Source organism: Pelophylax lessonae, assembly GCF_965119305.1.
Source record: "Pelophylax lessonae genome assembly, chromosome: 11".
In the NCBI taxonomy this organism is placed as follows: domain Eukaryota; kingdom Metazoa; phylum Chordata; class Amphibia; order Anura; family Ranidae; genus Pelophylax; species Pelophylax lessonae.
In genome coordinates this window covers 28,065,304-28,083,747 of record NC_138778.1, presented here as the reverse complement: position 1 = coordinate 28,083,747, position 18,444 = coordinate 28,065,304, and the positions used below count along the sequence as shown (strand labels likewise).

At 42.4% G+C, this 18,444-nt stretch overlaps 1 protein-coding gene across 1 annotated transcript in view; it reads right to left on the bottom strand.

The window, feature by feature from the left end:
• The window catches only part of ACSF2 (acyl-CoA synthetase family member 2), a 117,491-nt gene that overhangs the window by 70,771 nt on the left and 28,276 nt on the right, over positions 1 to 18,444 (bottom strand). Inside the window, exons 2-3 of the mRNA XM_082272488.1 lie at positions 9,727 to 9,922; positions 4,324 to 4,452 (exon numbers count right to left, since the gene is read on the bottom strand). Of these exons, the coding sequence (XP_082128614.1) occupies positions 4,324 to 4,452; positions 9,727 to 9,922 (325 nt within the window). The remainder of the gene's footprint in view (positions 1 to 4,323; positions 4,453 to 9,726; positions 9,923 to 18,444) is intronic.

Sequence of the window (18,444 nt, the reverse complement as noted above, 5' to 3'; positions counted from 1 at the left end):
GAGATTAAAAGTCAGAATTTGGAGTTTCAAAGTCACAATTCTGAGATTAAAAAACAGAATTCTGACAATAAAAATCTGAATTTTGACAATAAAAATCAGAATTCTGACATTTAAAAGTCAGAATTTTGACTCTAATGTCAGAATTCTGACTTTTAAAAGGTCGGAGTTCTGAGATTAAAAAACTGAATTCTGACAGTAAAAGTCAAAATTCTGAGATTAAAAGTTCTAAGTTCCAAAGTCAGAATTTTGAAATTCTAACTTTGAAACTCAAAATTCAATCTTAGAAACTCAGAATCCTTACTTTTATATCCTAGAATTCTAACTTTAAAAGTCAGAATATTGTTTAAAGTGATATTAAAAGCTTTATTTTTTTTTTAATAACAAATATGTTATACTCACCTGCTCTGTGCAAGGGTTTTGCACAGAGCAGTCCCGATCCTCCTCGTCTTGGGTCCACTCCCAGCGCTCTTGGCCCCTCCCTCCTGCCCCCAGAGCAAGCAGCTTGCTGTGGGGGCACCCAAGCAGGCCTATTCCCGAGCTGCGGCTCTGCATGTCCATTCACGCACAAAGCTGCGATGCGCCCTTTTCCCTCTCTCTCCTCATTGGCTCACTCCTGTGATTGACAGCAGTGGGAGCCAATGGCTCTCTCAGCCAATGAGAAGGGAGTCCCTGGAGAGCTGAGGCTCTCGTGCACATCGCTGGATCTAGATTGGGCTCAGGTGAGTATTAGGGGGGCTAAGAGGGACTGCTGCAAACAAAGGGTTTTTTACCTTCATGCATGAAGGTAAAAAAAACTTGAGCCTTTACAACCACTTTAATACATTTTGTGATGGCCCCAGGGCTCCTCTATGCTTCAGTAAATTTCTTGCTCTCTGTACTATTTTTTTCTTTCCTCCCTCCCCCCCCCCCCTTTTTTTTCCTCTTTCTCCCCCTTTTTCCATCTTATTCTATACTTGAAGATAAATGTAACTTACATTCCCTAAAATATCAATAGGGGAGGGGGGGGGGGGGGTTGTTTCCCTCCCTCTTTCTCCTTCTCTTCTTTCATTATATACGAAGCACATATGGATGCATCGGGGAACATTATTTAGCTCATTTAGTACTAATGTATGTTTATTTAGCATACAGTTTGCTTCTCTTTATCACTATTTGGAATGCTATTTATGCCTCAGCCTATGCTCAGTGTCAATATAGCTATTGATTAGCTTGACAAATTGCTCCTGCTAGAGCACACAACCTTTACAATGCTGCACTGTACAGTTCACACTTAGCTTGTGATGTATGTAACTTTATTTTTTGCTCAATTACAATAAATTTATTGGTACCTGAAAATGTAATATGGTGCAGCTCCCCAGTCCTGTGATGTGGCTGCATTAGTTTTCCCTTTCATTTTTGCCTTTTTTAACCTGGGTAATCCTGCCGGTAACACACTTCCTGTCCTTGGGTGACGACAATGACAAAATTATATCTAGAGAGGAGCAACATTGTCACCCTAGGACAGGAAGTCCCGTATGTTACCACAGAACACCTCTTCTTTTCATCCCCGTAACACAAAGGAAGGTATTTTGTGGTCCACAAAGAAGAACTGGGCAGGACTGATAGCACGGCTTATTGTGAAGTGCACAGGACAGCATTGGATTTTTGGCAGGATCAACAAGTATCTTTTGCAATATATATATATAAATATATATAATTTAAAGTATTTTTTGCAGTTTTTGCACAGATGAAAACCATGGTATATTTATTAGGGATGCACAAACACCCAGTATTTTCAGGAGTACACGAGAAAATGCTCCTTATACCGAAACTGATACTTAGCGGCGCGATTTGCAGCTATACAAAATGAATGGGCGCAAGTCGCGAAGAATCACATCTGATTTGAACAGATGTCCCCCACCGCTCCTGTGTGTGTGAACTAAAGATGCACCGGAATTTCGGCATCTGAAACATATCGGCAGAAAATGGTGTTTTCAGCATCTTGCCGATAGAGAAAAAGGCGCAGATAATGGCGCAGAAAACGCACCACAATTTTACTGTGCTTATGGTGTGTTTTTCATAGGTCATGTGACTCAAAAACCGCATCAAAATTGCAACACAGGTGCGTTATTGATGTGTTTTTAATGCATTTCAACAGGGGGGCCCCAACAGCACAGGGAATACGTGCGATCGGGCAGAGGGGCAGTTACAGAAGGAACTCCTGTGCGGCTCTCTGCAGCAGCTGAAAGCCAGTTTCCCGCCCCCCCTCCTGCCAGCTTTCAGCTGCTGCGGTGAGAGACACAGACACAGGGCATCATACCTGTATTTGCTTCTCCGAAATCAATCCCCCTCCCTGTTCTGCCTGCTTCTGATCCCCCTCCCTGTTCTGCCTGCTTCTGATCCCCCTCCCTGTTCTGCCTGCTTCTGATCCCCCCCCCCCCCCCGTGTGCCCCTCTTTCACTTATGAGGCCCCCCGCAGTGCTGCAGGCTTCCCTGCCCTGTAAAAAATATAGAAAATTGTAAAAAAAAATTATATATATATATATATATATATATATATATACATATACATACATACATATACCAGAAAAAAGGACTGAGCGCCAAGAAAACCTGAAGACTCAATCACCCAGCGCTTAGTATAAAAGACAAAAAAGCAGCCACCTAAATAAATACAGAAATTGAAAAAAAAGGTGCATATGAATACGCACAAGCGGCGCTTAATAAATTATCTGCATAGGATGCAAATGTAATCGTAAGCAAAATTGTTGCTACTAATGTATAAAAAATTACAGTTATTAATACAATAACAGTAGAATAAAGTCCGTGCTGATAGAAAGTCCAACACCACTTGGCCTCAGTGCGGGTATAGCGCTCCACCTTGACGTTAATCAATGTGTACCTTCACCTCACCACTCGTGGGATAAATGCATATATACGCTTACCAGAAGGCTCAAGCATGCACGCCCAATAATAAAAGCCTGGACTCTCTCTGCAAACGGATCTTTGGAACACCGGGTCATACACAGCAGAAAACTCCAAGAATAGTTGCGGTGCATAAGGAAGGAGCAAAGATACACATAGGGCAATATTGCTTAAAACACCATGTACCTTTATTTGCAACTCCCCCCTTCACCCATTACACTCACATAAAAAGGAAATAAAACAGCATGTATGAATCGGTGTGGCAGTACGGTCACTGTCGATCGCTTACCGGACTCCCGCTTGCTTCACAGCGTCCCGGAATATCCGGATCTCGAGGTCGTACAGCGTCCTGTTGCCAAGTTGACCGCACAAGTCACCGCCCTAACGCGTTTCGTCATCAGACTTGAAGTCTGATGACGAAACGCGTTAGGGCGGTGACTTGCGCGGTCACCTTGCCAACAGGACGCTGTACGACCTCGAGATCCGGAGCTTCCGGGACGCTGTGAAGCAAGCGGGAGTCCGGTAAGCGGTCGACAGTGACTGTACTGCCACACCGATTCATACATGCTGTTTTATTTCCTTTTTATGTGAGTGTAATGGGTGAAGGGGGGAGTTGCAAATAAAGGTACATGGTGTTTTAAGCAATATTGCCCTATGTGTATCTTTGCTCCTTCCTTATGCACCGCAACTATTCTTGGAGTTTTCTGCTGTGTATGACCCGGTGTTCCAAAGATCCGTTTGCAGAGAGAGTCCAGGCTTTTATTATTGGGCGTGCATGCTTGAGCCTTCTGGTAAGCGTATATATGCATTTATCCCACGAGTGGTGAGGTGAAGGTACACATTGATTAACGTCAAGGTGGAGCGCTATACCCGCACTGAGGCCAAGTGGTGTTGGACTTTCTATCAGCACGGACTTTATTCTACTGTTATTGTATTAATAACTGTAATTTTTTATACATTAGTAGCAACAATTTTGCTTACGATTACATTTGCATCCTATGCAGATAATTTATTAAGCGCCGCTTGTGCGTATTCATATGCACCTTTTTTTTCATATATACATATACACAGTATATATATATATATATATATATATATAATTAAACATTGTAATAAATAATTTTTAAAATTTGTAAAATAAAATAATTGTAAACATTTTTAAAAAAATATATAATTTTTTTTTTTTTTTTATGGAAAAAACAATTAAAGAACGCTAATTCCCACAGGTTCTCTGTTATGTTTGTGTCCACTAATAATGATTTTAGTGTATTTTTTTAGTGAAAATATTGTCTCGATATATTCGTCGGGGGGCTGTGCGGGGCCCCGTGATTTCTAACAACAGCCCTGCCTGGAATGTATTTAGCTAATTTAAACTGAAAATTCAATTGGGCTTAAGACAATTGTGTACACAGCGGAACTCACCATGATGATGCCAGCTTGAGCCGTAGCAAACTGTGTAACGATCCACTCGTAGCTATTCGGCCCCCACATTCCGAGGCGGTCTCCCTTCTTCAGGCCAAGAGCCAGCAGCCCCGCGGCGAGAGTCTCAACCTGTGCAGAGGTACAAATAAAACGTGTTTAATAATTAATAAACTACCCCCCTTCCCCCCACCCTTAATAAAATCCAGTGTCCACTGATCTGCATATCCTGGTTACTGACACAGAAACTACTGCAGCCATTGAATCCACAGAACAGCCAGGCAACTAGCATTTTCAAAAATGGTAGCCAACAAAATATGTAAGGACACGTGTATTTTGAAAAAAAAATAAAAATAAACAAATAATCCCAAAGCTATTCGTTTTGTGCCCAATCATTTGCCCTGCCTATAGATTTTACCCCCTTCGTGACCAGGGCACTTTTTGCTTTTCGGTCCTGCACTACTTTACCTGCGATTGTGCAGTCATGCAACAACATAACCAAATTAAGTGTATATCATTTTTTTCAAGACACAGAGAAAGAGATGTACACCACTCAGGCAGTTTGGAGCTTCACAGCCAGACCTGGGTTCAGGACCACCGCAAACAGGATACAAGAGAAAATGGCCGCACTGTTCGCACCCCAGGCGATAGCTCATGATGAAAGACTTTAATAAACAAGGATGCAAGGTACAGCAACATGGATGTTATCATCCATGTTGCTGTACCTTGCATCCTTGTTTAACCACTTGCCGACTGCCGCACGACTATTTACGGCGGCAGTCAGCCCCTCACAGGCAAAGTGACGTAGGGCTACGTCGCTAGCCTGTGAGCCTCTAGGGGGTGAGCGCGCGCCGCCGGAGGCGCACTCCCGCCCCCGCTCGCTCCCTAACATGTCCGCGCGTGTGACCGGTGGACCCGAAGTCACTTGCGATCGTCCTGTACAGAGGGAGAAAGGTAGGCGGCTGATGTAAACAAAGCCGCCTGTCATTCTCCCTGGTGTAACTGCAGAGATCATATGGTCCTGCTATGTAGGATCGTATATCTCTGTAGTTACACAAACAGCCACATCCCATAACAGTTAGAATCACGCTCCTAGGGACACACTTAGCCCCTCATTCTCCAATAAATTTAACCCCTTCCCTGCCAGTGTAATTTTTACAGTAACAGTGCATATATATAGCACTGATTACTGCAGTAATGTCACTGGTACCCCCAAAAGTGTCAAAAATGTCAGTCAAGGGTCCGATCTGTCCGCCGCAATGTAACAGTCCCGCAAAAAGAGAAAAAAAAAAAAAAAAATCGCAGAACGCTGCCATTACTCGTTAAAAAAAAAACAATAAAAATGACAAAAATCTTTCCCTTAGTTAGTAAACGCAATAACTTTTTTTTTTTTTTTTTTACCAAAAATATGTAGCAGAAAACAAATTGGCCTAAAATGTTAAAACATTTAGATTTTTAAATTTTTTTTGGGGGGGGAATTTCATATAAAAAAAAATGTGAAAAATAAAAATATTGTTATTTTTCAAAATTGTCGCTCTTTTTTTTGTTTATAGCGCATGATCAAAAAAAAAAAATCGCACAGGTGATCATATACCACCAAAAGAAAGCTCTGTTTGTGGGAAAAAAAGGACGTCAATTTCATTTGGGTACAGCATCGCACGACCGCGCAATTGTCCGTTAAAGTCACGCAGTGCCGAATCGCAAAATAGGCCCTGGTCAGGAAGGGGGGTAAAATCTTCCGGAGCTTAAGTGGTTAATAAAGCCTTTCATCATGAGCTATCGACTGGTGTGCGGCAATTTTCTCTTGTATCATTTTTTTCACACAGATAGAGCTTTCATTTGGTGGTATTTAATCACCACTGGGTTTTTTTATTTTTTATTATATAAACAATTTTTTTTTTTTTTTTTAAACCCAAAACAATATTTTAGACTTTCTATTTTTTGTTATAAAACAATAAAATCAAATTTCATAAACTTTGGCCAAAACTTCATACATTTTGGCCAAAATGTATTCTGCTACATGTCAGGGGCTGATCCTGCAAACACTACGTTTTTGGGGACACTAAACTATTGGGGACTAGGGATGCACCGATATATCGGGCACGGAAAATTATTGACTGAAAATAGAGTTATCAGCGTTTTGGCAATAATGACCGCCGAAAAAAGTGTGTGATTTTGACGTGATTTTACCACTTTTACAGTGTGTTTTGTCATTGGTCGTATGACTCAAAAAAACACATCAAAAACACAACACGATGGCACAGTGGAGATAGGGAAAGGTTGATGGTGTTGCTGACAGGGGTCTCATTCCCCAACCCCCCTTACCGCTTAGTATGTTTGAGTACCTCTCCATCCTCTTTATTTAAGCAGCAAGTCTTTGGGATGTTTTAAGTTCAATTTTACATTTTTTTGGTTATGTTTTACTATGTTTTTCTTGGTTTTGTTTTTTCCGATCCGGGGAATGCCCAGAGGCTCTGTTTCTGTACTTTCTATTCTCCTAAAAATAATAAAAAGAAATAAAAAAAAAAAAAGAAAAATGCAATGCAGGTGCATTTTTGCCACGTTTGTAATGCATTACAAAGGGTAGGTGCATTCTTGGTTAAATTTTTTTGACCAATAAAGCACCAAACTGTGGCATGCGGGATTTTTAACACAGTAATGGAAGCACAACGGACCAGTCTTAAGAAATACTTAGAATTTAAAGGGATGCATTTTTCTTGAGCTTTTCTTGCGCTTTTTTTTTTTTTTTTTTTTTTACGCAAAAGTCCTTCAAAAGCTGCTCAGTGTGAAATCAGCCAAAAAGGTGCTGATAATGGCCACAAATGAATATGTATTAATTTAAATTCATGATATTAATTTAAAAAAAAAAGTTAAATATTATACAATTATACAAAAAAAGTATATATATATATATATATATATATATATATATATACACACATACACACACACATACACACATACTGTGTATATATATATATATATATATATACAGTAAAACCTTGGTTTGAGAGTAACTTGGTTTGAGAGCGCTTTGCAAGACAAGCAAATTTTTTAAAAAAAATTTGACTTGATATACAAGCGATGTCTTGATATACAAGTAGCGTCATGTCACAACTGGATATTAAAGAGAAGAGAGGCGCCTCTAAGTGTAGCAATACGGTTACATTTAATGAAGGTTCAATGTTTAGCAGCTCACATGGTTGATGATTAAAACAGGCACATCTGTATTCCCAATCACAATTGAAGACTGACATCGGTGAGAGCCAGTGGTTCAGAAGATGGTCTATGTGGACAGCTTTACCCCGGATGCCTGCATACTTAGATATGCCTCTTTAATCAATCAACCATGTGAGTTGCTAAATGTTGTACCTTCATTAAATGTAACCATATTGCTACACTTAGAGGCGCCTCTCTTCTCTTTTATACTCTGTAGCTCCTGCTGGATTTTGCTTCTAATCCCCTTGTGGAGGTGCCATTTGTGGAGGGACATTTTATGATGACACAACCTATCACACTGCTATACATTGCTCTTTGTATAATCTTTGTATTTAGACTATAAACTGAAAGATTTATGAATAAATAGTTGTGGAACGGATCATCTGAATTTCCATTATTTCTTATGGGGAAATTTGCTTTGATATACGAGTGCTTTGGATTACAAGCATGTTTCCGGAACGAATTATGCTCGCAATCCAAGGTTTTACTGTATATATATATATTTTTTTTTTAACCACTTTACCACCGGAGGATTTTGCGGTCTTACGTCTGGGCCACTTTTTGCGATTCGGCACTGTGCAACTTTAACTGACAATTGCACGGTCATGCAAGTCCGTACCCTAACGAAATTTACGTCCTTTTTTCCCCACAAATAGAGCTTTCTTTTGGTGGTGTTTGATCACCTGTGCGATTTTTACTTTTTGCGCTATAAACAAAAAAATAGCGACAATTTTGAAAAAATAACAATATTTTTCACATTTTTTTATATGAAATCCCCCCCCCCCCCCAAAAAAAATGTAAAAATCAAATTTTTTTATCATTTTAGGCCAATTTTTTTTCTGCTACATATTTTTGGTAAAAAAAAAAAAAAAAAAAAAATCGCAATAAGCGTATTTTGATTGGTTTGCACAAAAGTTATTGCGTTTACTAACTTTTTTTTAAACGAGTAATGGTGGCGATCTGCGATTTTTTTTTTGCGGGACGGCGACATTGCGGCGGACAGATCGGACCCCTGACTGACATTTTTGACACTTTTGGGGGTACCAGTGACATTACTACAGTAATCAGTGCTATAAATATGCACGGTTACTGTAAAAATGACACTGGCAGGGAAGGGGTTCATTTTATTGGAGAGGGAGGGGTTAATGTATGCCTGGTGCTTACTGACGTGTGTGGGGGGAGGTGACTGAGTGACACAGGGACAGATCGCATGTTCAGCTATGCTGAACCCTGCAATCTGACCCTGGCTGTCACTTAAGGGATCCGCCCGCTTTGTTTACACAAGCGGGCGGATCTCCACATATAACATTTTGGAGGGGCCACGTGTTAAGGTTGTGCTCGGTTAAGGCTGTGTAGTGGTCTTGGTCCTGTTGGACCCTATACACTGCTGATTTATATTGATATACTACATTAATATTTGGATTCCGTGGAAGGGTCTAGTAATTCTAATACTGTCACCAGGTTAAGGGTGGCGCTTGACCTTGGTATCTTTAGGAAGGTGACCTCCTTTGTGAGTTACCGGACCTACCTGCAGGATAAATTACCCTGACTAATGAGACTGAATATCTACATCTTTCAAAATCAGCGATACCAAGTACCTCAGTTATAATGTATCTCTCTATTTTTCGAGCAAATGAATGTGGCCGTTCCATCTTGATATTGTCCCGATGCCCGCCCCAGGAGATGATATGCCTTGTGCATGACTTGATTTTATGGAAAAAAAAATGTGTTGAAGGTCTCTTTGGCCCTGAAGAAGCCTCTGGCGAAACACGTCGGATTTTTGAGGACCTATTGTTTATAATCACTATGAGATATATGTATTGGCAATTTGGTAAATTGTATCAGTATCCCTTGCGGAAACACAAATTTTTTATGTAAATCTGTATGCATGCATTTTTCCTTTTTATCCTTATGAATCAATAAAACTATATTTTTAAATAATGTCGCATTTGTGACCATTCCTCCTTCACTGGCCTTTAAAATCCCGTTTTTCTTTTTCAATTAACATTTTGGAGGTTTAACTAGTCTACAGGCCTGGCTCTGGCAGAAACAGGGTCAATCTTCAGACTGAGGTTTAGGGAGGGGTAACCAAATACATTGAAACTTTCCCCATTAAAAGGCTCCTTGACCATCTTCCCTGCAGCTGTTTCCTGCTACATGACAGGTGCACTTTAATTGGTTACCTACATCTTTGCATAGCTGAGTGAAGGTCTTTCTTTTGGCGCCGTGGATATCGACGACGGCCTCTTTATCCGGGATTCGCTGGGTCGTGTCCCACAGACACTGTTGCATAGTCCTGCTGGTTAGCGGTATGTCGGTGTTCCCATGGACGTAACTTATGGCGGTGACGGGTTTTTGGGGTGGAGCTACAGAGAAGAGAACACTGTGGGATGAAGAATAAGGATGCGTTAGAGAGTGTTATCTTGGCACGTGTAAATGTCACTTTACATGGGGTGCAAATTAACAGGCTACATTTGTTTGGAAATTCTTTAACTTCCCTGGCGGTCTCATTATGTCAGGATTTCTGTGCTAAAAGCGGTACATTGTTTTGCATGGAAATCTGTTGTTTTATTTTTTAAAACTCACCTTCCCCTGCGATCCCCCGCTGTCCTCCCCCGCCGTCCACCCGCTGTCCTCCCGCCGTCCTCCTCCCACCGTCCTCCTCCCGCCATCCTCCTCCCACCGTCCTCCCCCACCATCCTCCTCCCGCCGTCCACCCACCATCCTCCTCCCACCGTCCTCCCCCTCCTTCCGCCGTCCTCCCGCCATCCTCCCCCACCATCCTCCTCCCGCCGTCCTCCCCTGCCATCTTCCCCTGCCGTCCTCCCCGCCATCCTCCTCCCACCGTCCTCCCCCACCATCCTCCTCCCACCGTCCTCCCCCTCCTTCCGCCGTCCTCCCCTGCCATCTTCCCCTGCCGTCCTCCCCGCCATCCTCCTCCCACCGTCCTCCCCCACCGTCCTCCTACCGCCATCCACCCGCCATCCTCCTCCCGCCGTCCACCCGCCATCCTCCTCCCGCCGTCCTCCCGCCACCATCCTCCTCCCGCAGTCCTCCTCCCGCCGTCCTCCTCCCGCCATCCTCCTCCCGCCATCCTCCTCCCGCCATCCTCCTCCCGCCATCCTCCCCCTCCTTCCACTGTCCTCCAGCCATCCTCCTCCAGCTGTCCTCCAGCTGTGTGCTCGGCAGATGCCGGCACTTGTCTTCCGGTTCCCTTCCCTGCGAGCGTCGCAGGGGGGTGGAACCGGCGGCAATTTCAAAAATGTAAATACACCAAATGAGATAATACAAAGCTGTGATCCTAACAGATTACACTGTATAATGCCATTTCACCACAGGATTTAATCTGGTGACTTTTCCAGTGCCTTGTCTGTGCTTTTCCAGTTCTTTGTGCCTGGAAAATAGAGAGCGACCATGGCGTCCAAAAAGCGTTCTTTTTGTGCAAAAGTGCTTTTAGACAAACTGGAAAACAGCGACAGCGAAACGGAGTTACTTGAAGAACTGAGCGATAGCGATTCGTGGGAAAACTCGTCATCAGGTACGGAAAGTGACGACAGCGACGGTTCTGATGTCTCTTTCTGGCACATAGATTGTGGAATTTGGAAAATACATCAAATTATTCTTCAGAATTTCCAATGGAGCGATGTGCCAGAAAGAGACATCAGAATCGTCGCTGTCCTCACTTTCCGTACCCGATGCCGAGTTTTTAGATTTTGTGCTATAAACAAAAAAAAAGAGCAACAATTTTGAAAAAAATGCCATATTTTTCTGCTATAAAACATTCCCAACAAAAAAATGTTTTAAATTTATTTTTTTAGCAGTTTAGGCCAATTTGTATTCTGCTACATATTTTTGGTAAAAAAAATCCCAAAAAGCGTATTTTAATTGGTTTGCGCAAAAGTTATAGCATTTACAAACTAAGGGGCAAGATTGTTTTACTTTTTATTTATTTTTTTTTTTATTAGTAATGGCGGCGATCTACGATTTTTGGCAGGACTGCAACATTGCGGCGGACAGATCGGACCCCTAACTGACATTTTTGACACTTTTTGGGGAAGAGTGACACTAATACAGTAATCAGTCCTAAATAATATGCGCGGTTAGGCTCCATGTACACGGGATGTTGTAAATGGCTGTTTAGGAGCAGTTGGGCGTTTTTTTCAGAAGCCCCTGAACGCACCTCCATGTTATCTTATCTGTCCATGTACACAGGGTCGTTTACAGTCATTTGCAGGCAGTTGAGTTCAGGGACATTTTTTGGAACGCAATTATTTGCGTTCGAACGTGTGTTTCCCGGCGTTTCAAACGCAAAAACGCGGCCGAACTCGACCAAACGTGATGATCCATTTTAAAGGGGAATCATTTTTTTGACCTCTAGGTACGGTTCTAAACGCAAACGCGACCTAATGGACGTTTCAAACGTCCTAAAAATTACAGCATTCTAAGGGACTTTTAACAACGTCCTGTGTACATGGAGCCTTACTGTATAAATGACACTGACAGGGAACGGGTTAATACTGGGGGTGATCAAAGGGGTTGCATGTATGCCTGTATGCTTACCGACTGTCTGTGAGGGGGGAAGGGTTCTGTGACAGGCAGAGACAGATTGCAGTTTCAGCTTAGCTGAAACTGCTGATCTGTCCCTACCTGTCTGAGAGAAGATCCGCCTGCTTTGTTTACATAAGCAGGCGGGTCTTCTCTCTCTGTTTCCCGGACGATCGTGGGAGGAAGGCGGCAATCGCCGCCTCTCCTCCTGCGGCCCACCTCCCGCTGTGTCTAAACCACATGCACTCCAGTCACGTAGTACTACGTGACTGAACGCAGCCGAGCCGCCCTGCCACAGTAAAAAGGCGGTGGGCAGTCAGCAAGTGGTTAATGAAGTGGCAACCTTATAAGAAACAAACAACAAGTGAACATGAACATGCTGAAATGTTCTGCTTTCTGCAGTATAATATTGTTCTACTTAACTGGGAGTATTGAAAAGTGTAGTAGTACTAGTGTCCACTCCAATCCACTGTCTAGCTCTTTTTCTAGCAGTTTTGCACTGACTGCAGTAGTGATTGAAATCATTGCAGTGAGTGAGTGCACTACTGCAGCAGTTTATGCATCATTCACAATCAGATGATGTGAAACTGATGTCCCTGCAAGAGCAGTTTTTCTATCAGTTTTCATGCAGTTAAGGTGTGAAGAACGAGCCCTTTATGTTAACCACTTTAGCTCCGCCCGCCGCAGTTTTACTGCGGCAGGCAGCCGCTCCTGGGCAAAGCGACGTTATACTACGTCGCTCGCTCAGAAGACTCTAGGGGGCAAGCGCGCGCAGCCGGCAGCGCGCTCCTGCTCCCGCTCGTTAGTTGGGGAGCCAGTGCATGCGACAGGCGGCTCCGATGGCAGCTGGCCACTCGCGATCTCCCGCAGCTGAGAGAGAAGGACGGACGGCTGATGTAAACACAGCCGTCTGTCATTCTCCCTGAAGTAATCACAGAGGCTATGTGATCCTGCTATATAGGATCGTATGTCTCTGTGATTACGTCAAAAGCCACGCCCCCTGGCAGTTATAAACACACCCCTAAGGACACATTTAACCCACTGATCATCAGTAATGTTAACCCCTTCTCTGCCAGTGTCATTATTACAGTAACAGTGCATATTTTTAGCACTGATTTCTGTAGTAATGTCACTGGTACCCCCAAAGTGTCAAAAATGTCAGTTAGGGGTCCGATCTGTCCGCCGCAATGTCACAGTCCTGCAAAAAAAAAAAAAAAAAAAAAACAATAAAAATTACATAAATCTTTCCCGTAGTTCGTAAACGCAATAACTTTTGCGCAAACCAATCAAAATACGCTCATTGCGATATTTTTTACCAAAAATATGCAGCAGAGTACAAATTGGCCTAAAATGTTAAAAAAGTGAGATTTTTACTTTTTTTTTTGAGAATTTCATATAAAGAAATGTGAAAAATATTGTAATTTTTCCAAAATGGTCGCTCTTTTTTTGTTTATAGCGTAAAAAATAAAAATCGCACAGGTGATCAAATACCACCAAAAGAAAGCTCTATTTGTGGGGAAAAAAGGACGTCAATTTTGTTTGGGTACATCATCGCACAACCGCGCAATTGTCCGTTAAAGTAACGCAGTGCCGAATCGCAAAATAGGGCCTGGTCATTGAGCAGGCAAATCCTCTGGGGCTAAAGTGGTTAAAAATTTTAATAAATAAACATGTTCAGATTTGTGTCGAAATTTGTGTTTATTTTGCAAAACTATAATATACAAAATATCGGCCCATATCGGCTGATACCGATATGTGATGGCCAAAATATCGGTATCGGCAACGAAAAGTGATATCGGTCGATCCCTAGTATATTGTATATGATGCACGTTTGTATATACTGTATATATGTATTGTATATAATACTAAATACACATTACAAAATATAATATACAAAGAACACTATATACACATATTCCATTATATTATAAAATCATACAATACAAGCACTCAACGCACAACAATAAACTGATTATCTCCAGCACCTCTCCAAACCGGCTTCTAAAGACTTAAAGCAACAAAACACAAAACAAAGGGCTGGGAAATTGTCCAAATTAAACATTATTAATATGAGATAAGCAATTTCTGGTATCTAGCAACCTCCACAGGAAGGTTACTGAAGAAACAGCTGTTTAACCTCCGGAAAATGTAAACTGCGTTATTTTAACTGACACTTGCGCAGTTTTGCTGTACCCAAATAAATTTGATGTCCTCCCCCCCCCCCACAAATAAAGCTTTCTTTTGGTGGTTTTTGTTTACCTCTGCGTTTTTTTTTTATTTTTTGTGCTATAAAAAAAAAAAAAAGACAAATTTTGAAAATAAAAAAAACAATATTTTTCGCTTTCTGCTATAAAACACATCCAAAAAAATAGCGGAAAAAATGAATTTCTTAATATATTTAGGCCAATATGTATTCTGCTACATGTTTTTGGTAAAAAGAAAAAAAAATCCCAAAAAGCGTATATTGATTGGTTTGCGCAAAATTAATGGCGTCTACAAACCATGGGATATTTCTATTTATTTATTTTTTTACTAGTAATGGCGGGGATCAGCGACTTATCGCGGGACTGCAATATTGCAGCGAACATTCTGACACTTTTTGGGGACCAGTGACACCAATATAGTTATTAGTGCTAAAAAAAATATGCACTGTCACTGTACTGACACTGGCTGGGAAGGGGTTAACATCAGGGGCGATAAAAGGGTTAACTGTGTGCCTAGCCAGTGTTTTTCTAAACTAGGAGTTTTTACTAGGGGAAGACATTAATGCTAGTCTCTGGTTTGCAAGAACACAGGATCCATGCCTTCCCCCCCCCCCCCCCCTGTCAGAACGATGATCAGCGTTTCTGCTCTATCAGAAACCAGAAGCAAAGAGGGTTTCATCACTTCCAGTTTCAGTTTGTTATTTAAAAGCTGTTACCGGCTTATGAAAGCATCTGATAAAACCGATCCTATGATAATCAGATGCTTTGGAGGCCAGAGGAGAGCTCTAGGGTCTAATAAGTCGCAGACCTCTCCATAAAAAAAGTACCTGTTACACCCCATACTTTTACAAGGAATGTAATGTTGTTCTTCCTTTGTGATAGCAATAAAGTTGAAAAAAAAAATTAAAAGTAGAGAGTAAAAAAAAAAAGATGAATTTAAATAAAAATACACTTTTTTAAAATTCTTATAAAGTGTTGTCTATGGATAATACTGTAGTTTGTCACCGTTGCACGGGTGTATGCGATTTTAAAGCGTGACATGTTTGGTATCTGTTTATACTCTAAGTACCATCATCTTTTATATTTTACAAACAAATTGGGTATTATATTGTGTTTGTGTTCACTAAAACACATTAAAGTGGTTAGGGTTACACATTAAACCCTAAGCCCCCGTTCACACCGGGGCGACCTGTCAGGCGACCTGGTTGCCTGACAGGTCGCCTGGCATAGAGAAGCTGTGGACCCGTTCTAATAGGAGCGACACAAGTCGTTCCAACTTAGAAAAAGGGTCTGGAGGTTCTTTGGGGCGACCTGGAGCGACCTGCATTGACTTCAATGTTATGAAGTCTGTGCCGGTCGCTCCGAGGTCGCGGTGCGAGCAGCGCGTCGTGACCTGTGAGGTCGCCCCGGGAAGTAGCGTCGCCCCAATGTGAACGGGGTCTTACATATACGTAGTGAGGCGACTGGCCTCAGGTGATTCACAGAAAATAAATCCTCTTATATAAGTTCTACCTGTTTATCTGCAGCCTTCTCTTCTCTACATCTGTTCAAAGTGCTAAATTATAAAATTTGTCTGAATGCTTATAAAAAAAATGGGGGGGGGGGGAGCTGAAATGATACACTGCAGAGCTCAGTGAGGAGAGCTCTGACAGCTGATTGGAGGGAAGGAACACACCCCTCTCCACACAGCACACAGGAACAGAGCTGAGGCTGTCAATCAGCTGGAGCTCCAACCCCTGTCACCATTTTTCTCTTGGTGTCAGGAAAACTTGTCAGAAGTGAGTCATGCTGATAGCAGAGGAAGGAAGCAACAGACAGAAATGGCACTTGGTGCTCTAGATTGAGACAAGTACAAACTATAGAAGGATTTGCTTTGTTCATATATTTCATGTCTTAGGTTTACAGAGGTTCAGAAAAACATGCAACTTCCATGTGACATTAAAAAAATGCAACACCCACCATTTTATTCTCTAGGGCCTCTGCTTCAAAAAATATATATAATGTTTGGGGGTTCTAAGTAATTTTCTAGCAAAAAAAAATGCATATTTTAACATATATAACCGAAATGTCAGAATTGGCCTGGGGGGGTTAAAGCTCACCTTCATTCCCCAGGTCGACTTTAGTTTCTGGTCCTATAGTAGACTCCAATAAATGTATTATTTTTTTTATATAGTGACGTCAATTTGGGCAGCTCCTTACATACTACATACATTACTAACATCAGTTTTTGCCCTCCAAGATTTTACTCTTCAGTCATTTTTTTCATCTTTCCATCTATTAAATCTTCTGTCCTTGCAGTTTTGACTTTGGATAGTAAAACATTTTTTTTTTCTGCCAGTAAATACCTTATACAGCCCACTTCCTCTTTCTTGTCTGGTATTTAGCCTAGGCTATTAAAGTCATGCACAGCTGTTTCTCTCACTCTTGTAAGAGTTTGCCAGCAAGAGAGGGAGGGATGAGTCATAGGAAAGCCAATGAGAGCACGAGGGGGCTGGATGAGGGCGGAGATAACAGGAGACTGCAGAGATCCATGAGTATTCATCAAGAAAGGAGAAATGTGCAGGCAAGCAGTGGTGTGAGTGTGTGTGTCTGTATATATGTGTGTGTATGTTGGTGACTATATACACTGCTCAAAAAAATTAAAGGAACACTTTGAAAACACATCAGATCTCAATAGGGAAAAATATCATGCTGGATATCTATACTGATACGGACTGGGTTATGTGTTAGGAAGTAAAGGACGTCACATCGTTTAATGGAAATTAAAATTATCACCCTACAGAGGGCTGAATTCAAAGACACCCCGAAAATCAAAGTGAAAAAAGGATGCAGCAGGCTAGTCCATTTTGCCGAAATGTCATTGCAGCAACTCAAAATGGTACTCAATAGCTTTTATGGCCCCAACATGCTTGTATGGATGCTTGACAGTGTCGGAGCATGCTACCTTTGAGACGACTGATGGTGTCCTGGGGTAATTCCTCCCAGATCTGGACCAGGGCATCACTGAGCTCCTGAACAGACTGAGGTACAACCTGGTGGTGCGAGATGGACCGAAATATAATGTCCCAGAGGTGTTCTATTGGATTTAGGTCAGGCGAATGTGGGGGCCATTCAATGGTATCAATTCCTTTATCCTCCAGGAACTGGCTGCATACTCTCGCCACATGAGGCCGGGCATTGTCATGCACCAGGATGAACCCAGGACCCACTGCACTAGCGTAGGGTGTGACAATGGGTCCAAAGATTTCATCCCAATACCGAATGGCAGTCCGGTTGTCATTATCTAGCCTGTAGAGGTCTGTGCGTCCCTCCATGGATATGCTTCCCTAGACCATCACTGACCCACCACCAAACCGGTCATGCTGAACGATGTTACAGGCAGCATAACATTCTCCATGGCTTCTCCAGACCCTTTCGCGCCTGCTCTCATCTGTGAAAAGCACAGGGCGCCAGTGGTGGACCTGCCAATACTGGTGTTCAATGGCAAATGCCAACCAAGCTTCAAAGTGTCAGGCAGTGAGCACAGGGCCCAGTAGAGGATATCGGGCCCTCAGGTCACCCTCATGAAGTCTGTTTCTGATCGTTTAGTCAGAGACATTCACAGCAGTGGTCTGCTGGAGGTCATTTTGTAGGGCTCTGGCAGTGCACATCCTGTTCCTCCTTGTACAAAGGTGCAGATACCGGTCCTGCTGATGGTTAAGGACCTTCTTTGACCCTGTCCAGCTCTCCTAGAGTAACTGCCTGTCTCCTGGAATCTCCTCCATGCATGAAATCTTCTGGCAATAGCACAAACTGGGCAATGTGCACCAGTTTTAGTAAATCTCCTCCATAGTATTGTCAATTTATCCCGGAAACATTTACTTACTGGTATGTCTTCGGAGTGCAGGAGGAAACCTCTTACAGGGAGAACATGCAAACTTAATGCAGAGAGTGTCCTGATTGGGATTCAAACTAAGGACCCCAGTGCTGCAAGGCATTAAGATGTATAATCCCAAAAATAGGAGCGCTGACAGAGAGGGTTAGAACCAGGGGCATAACTACAGGGGTTGCAATTGCAACAGGGCCCCATGCTCCAGGGGGCCTGTGCGGTTCCCATGTACACCTGGATAGGAGGGGCGGTGCAGGCAGCATGTAGAGAAATCACTGTCCTCCTTTT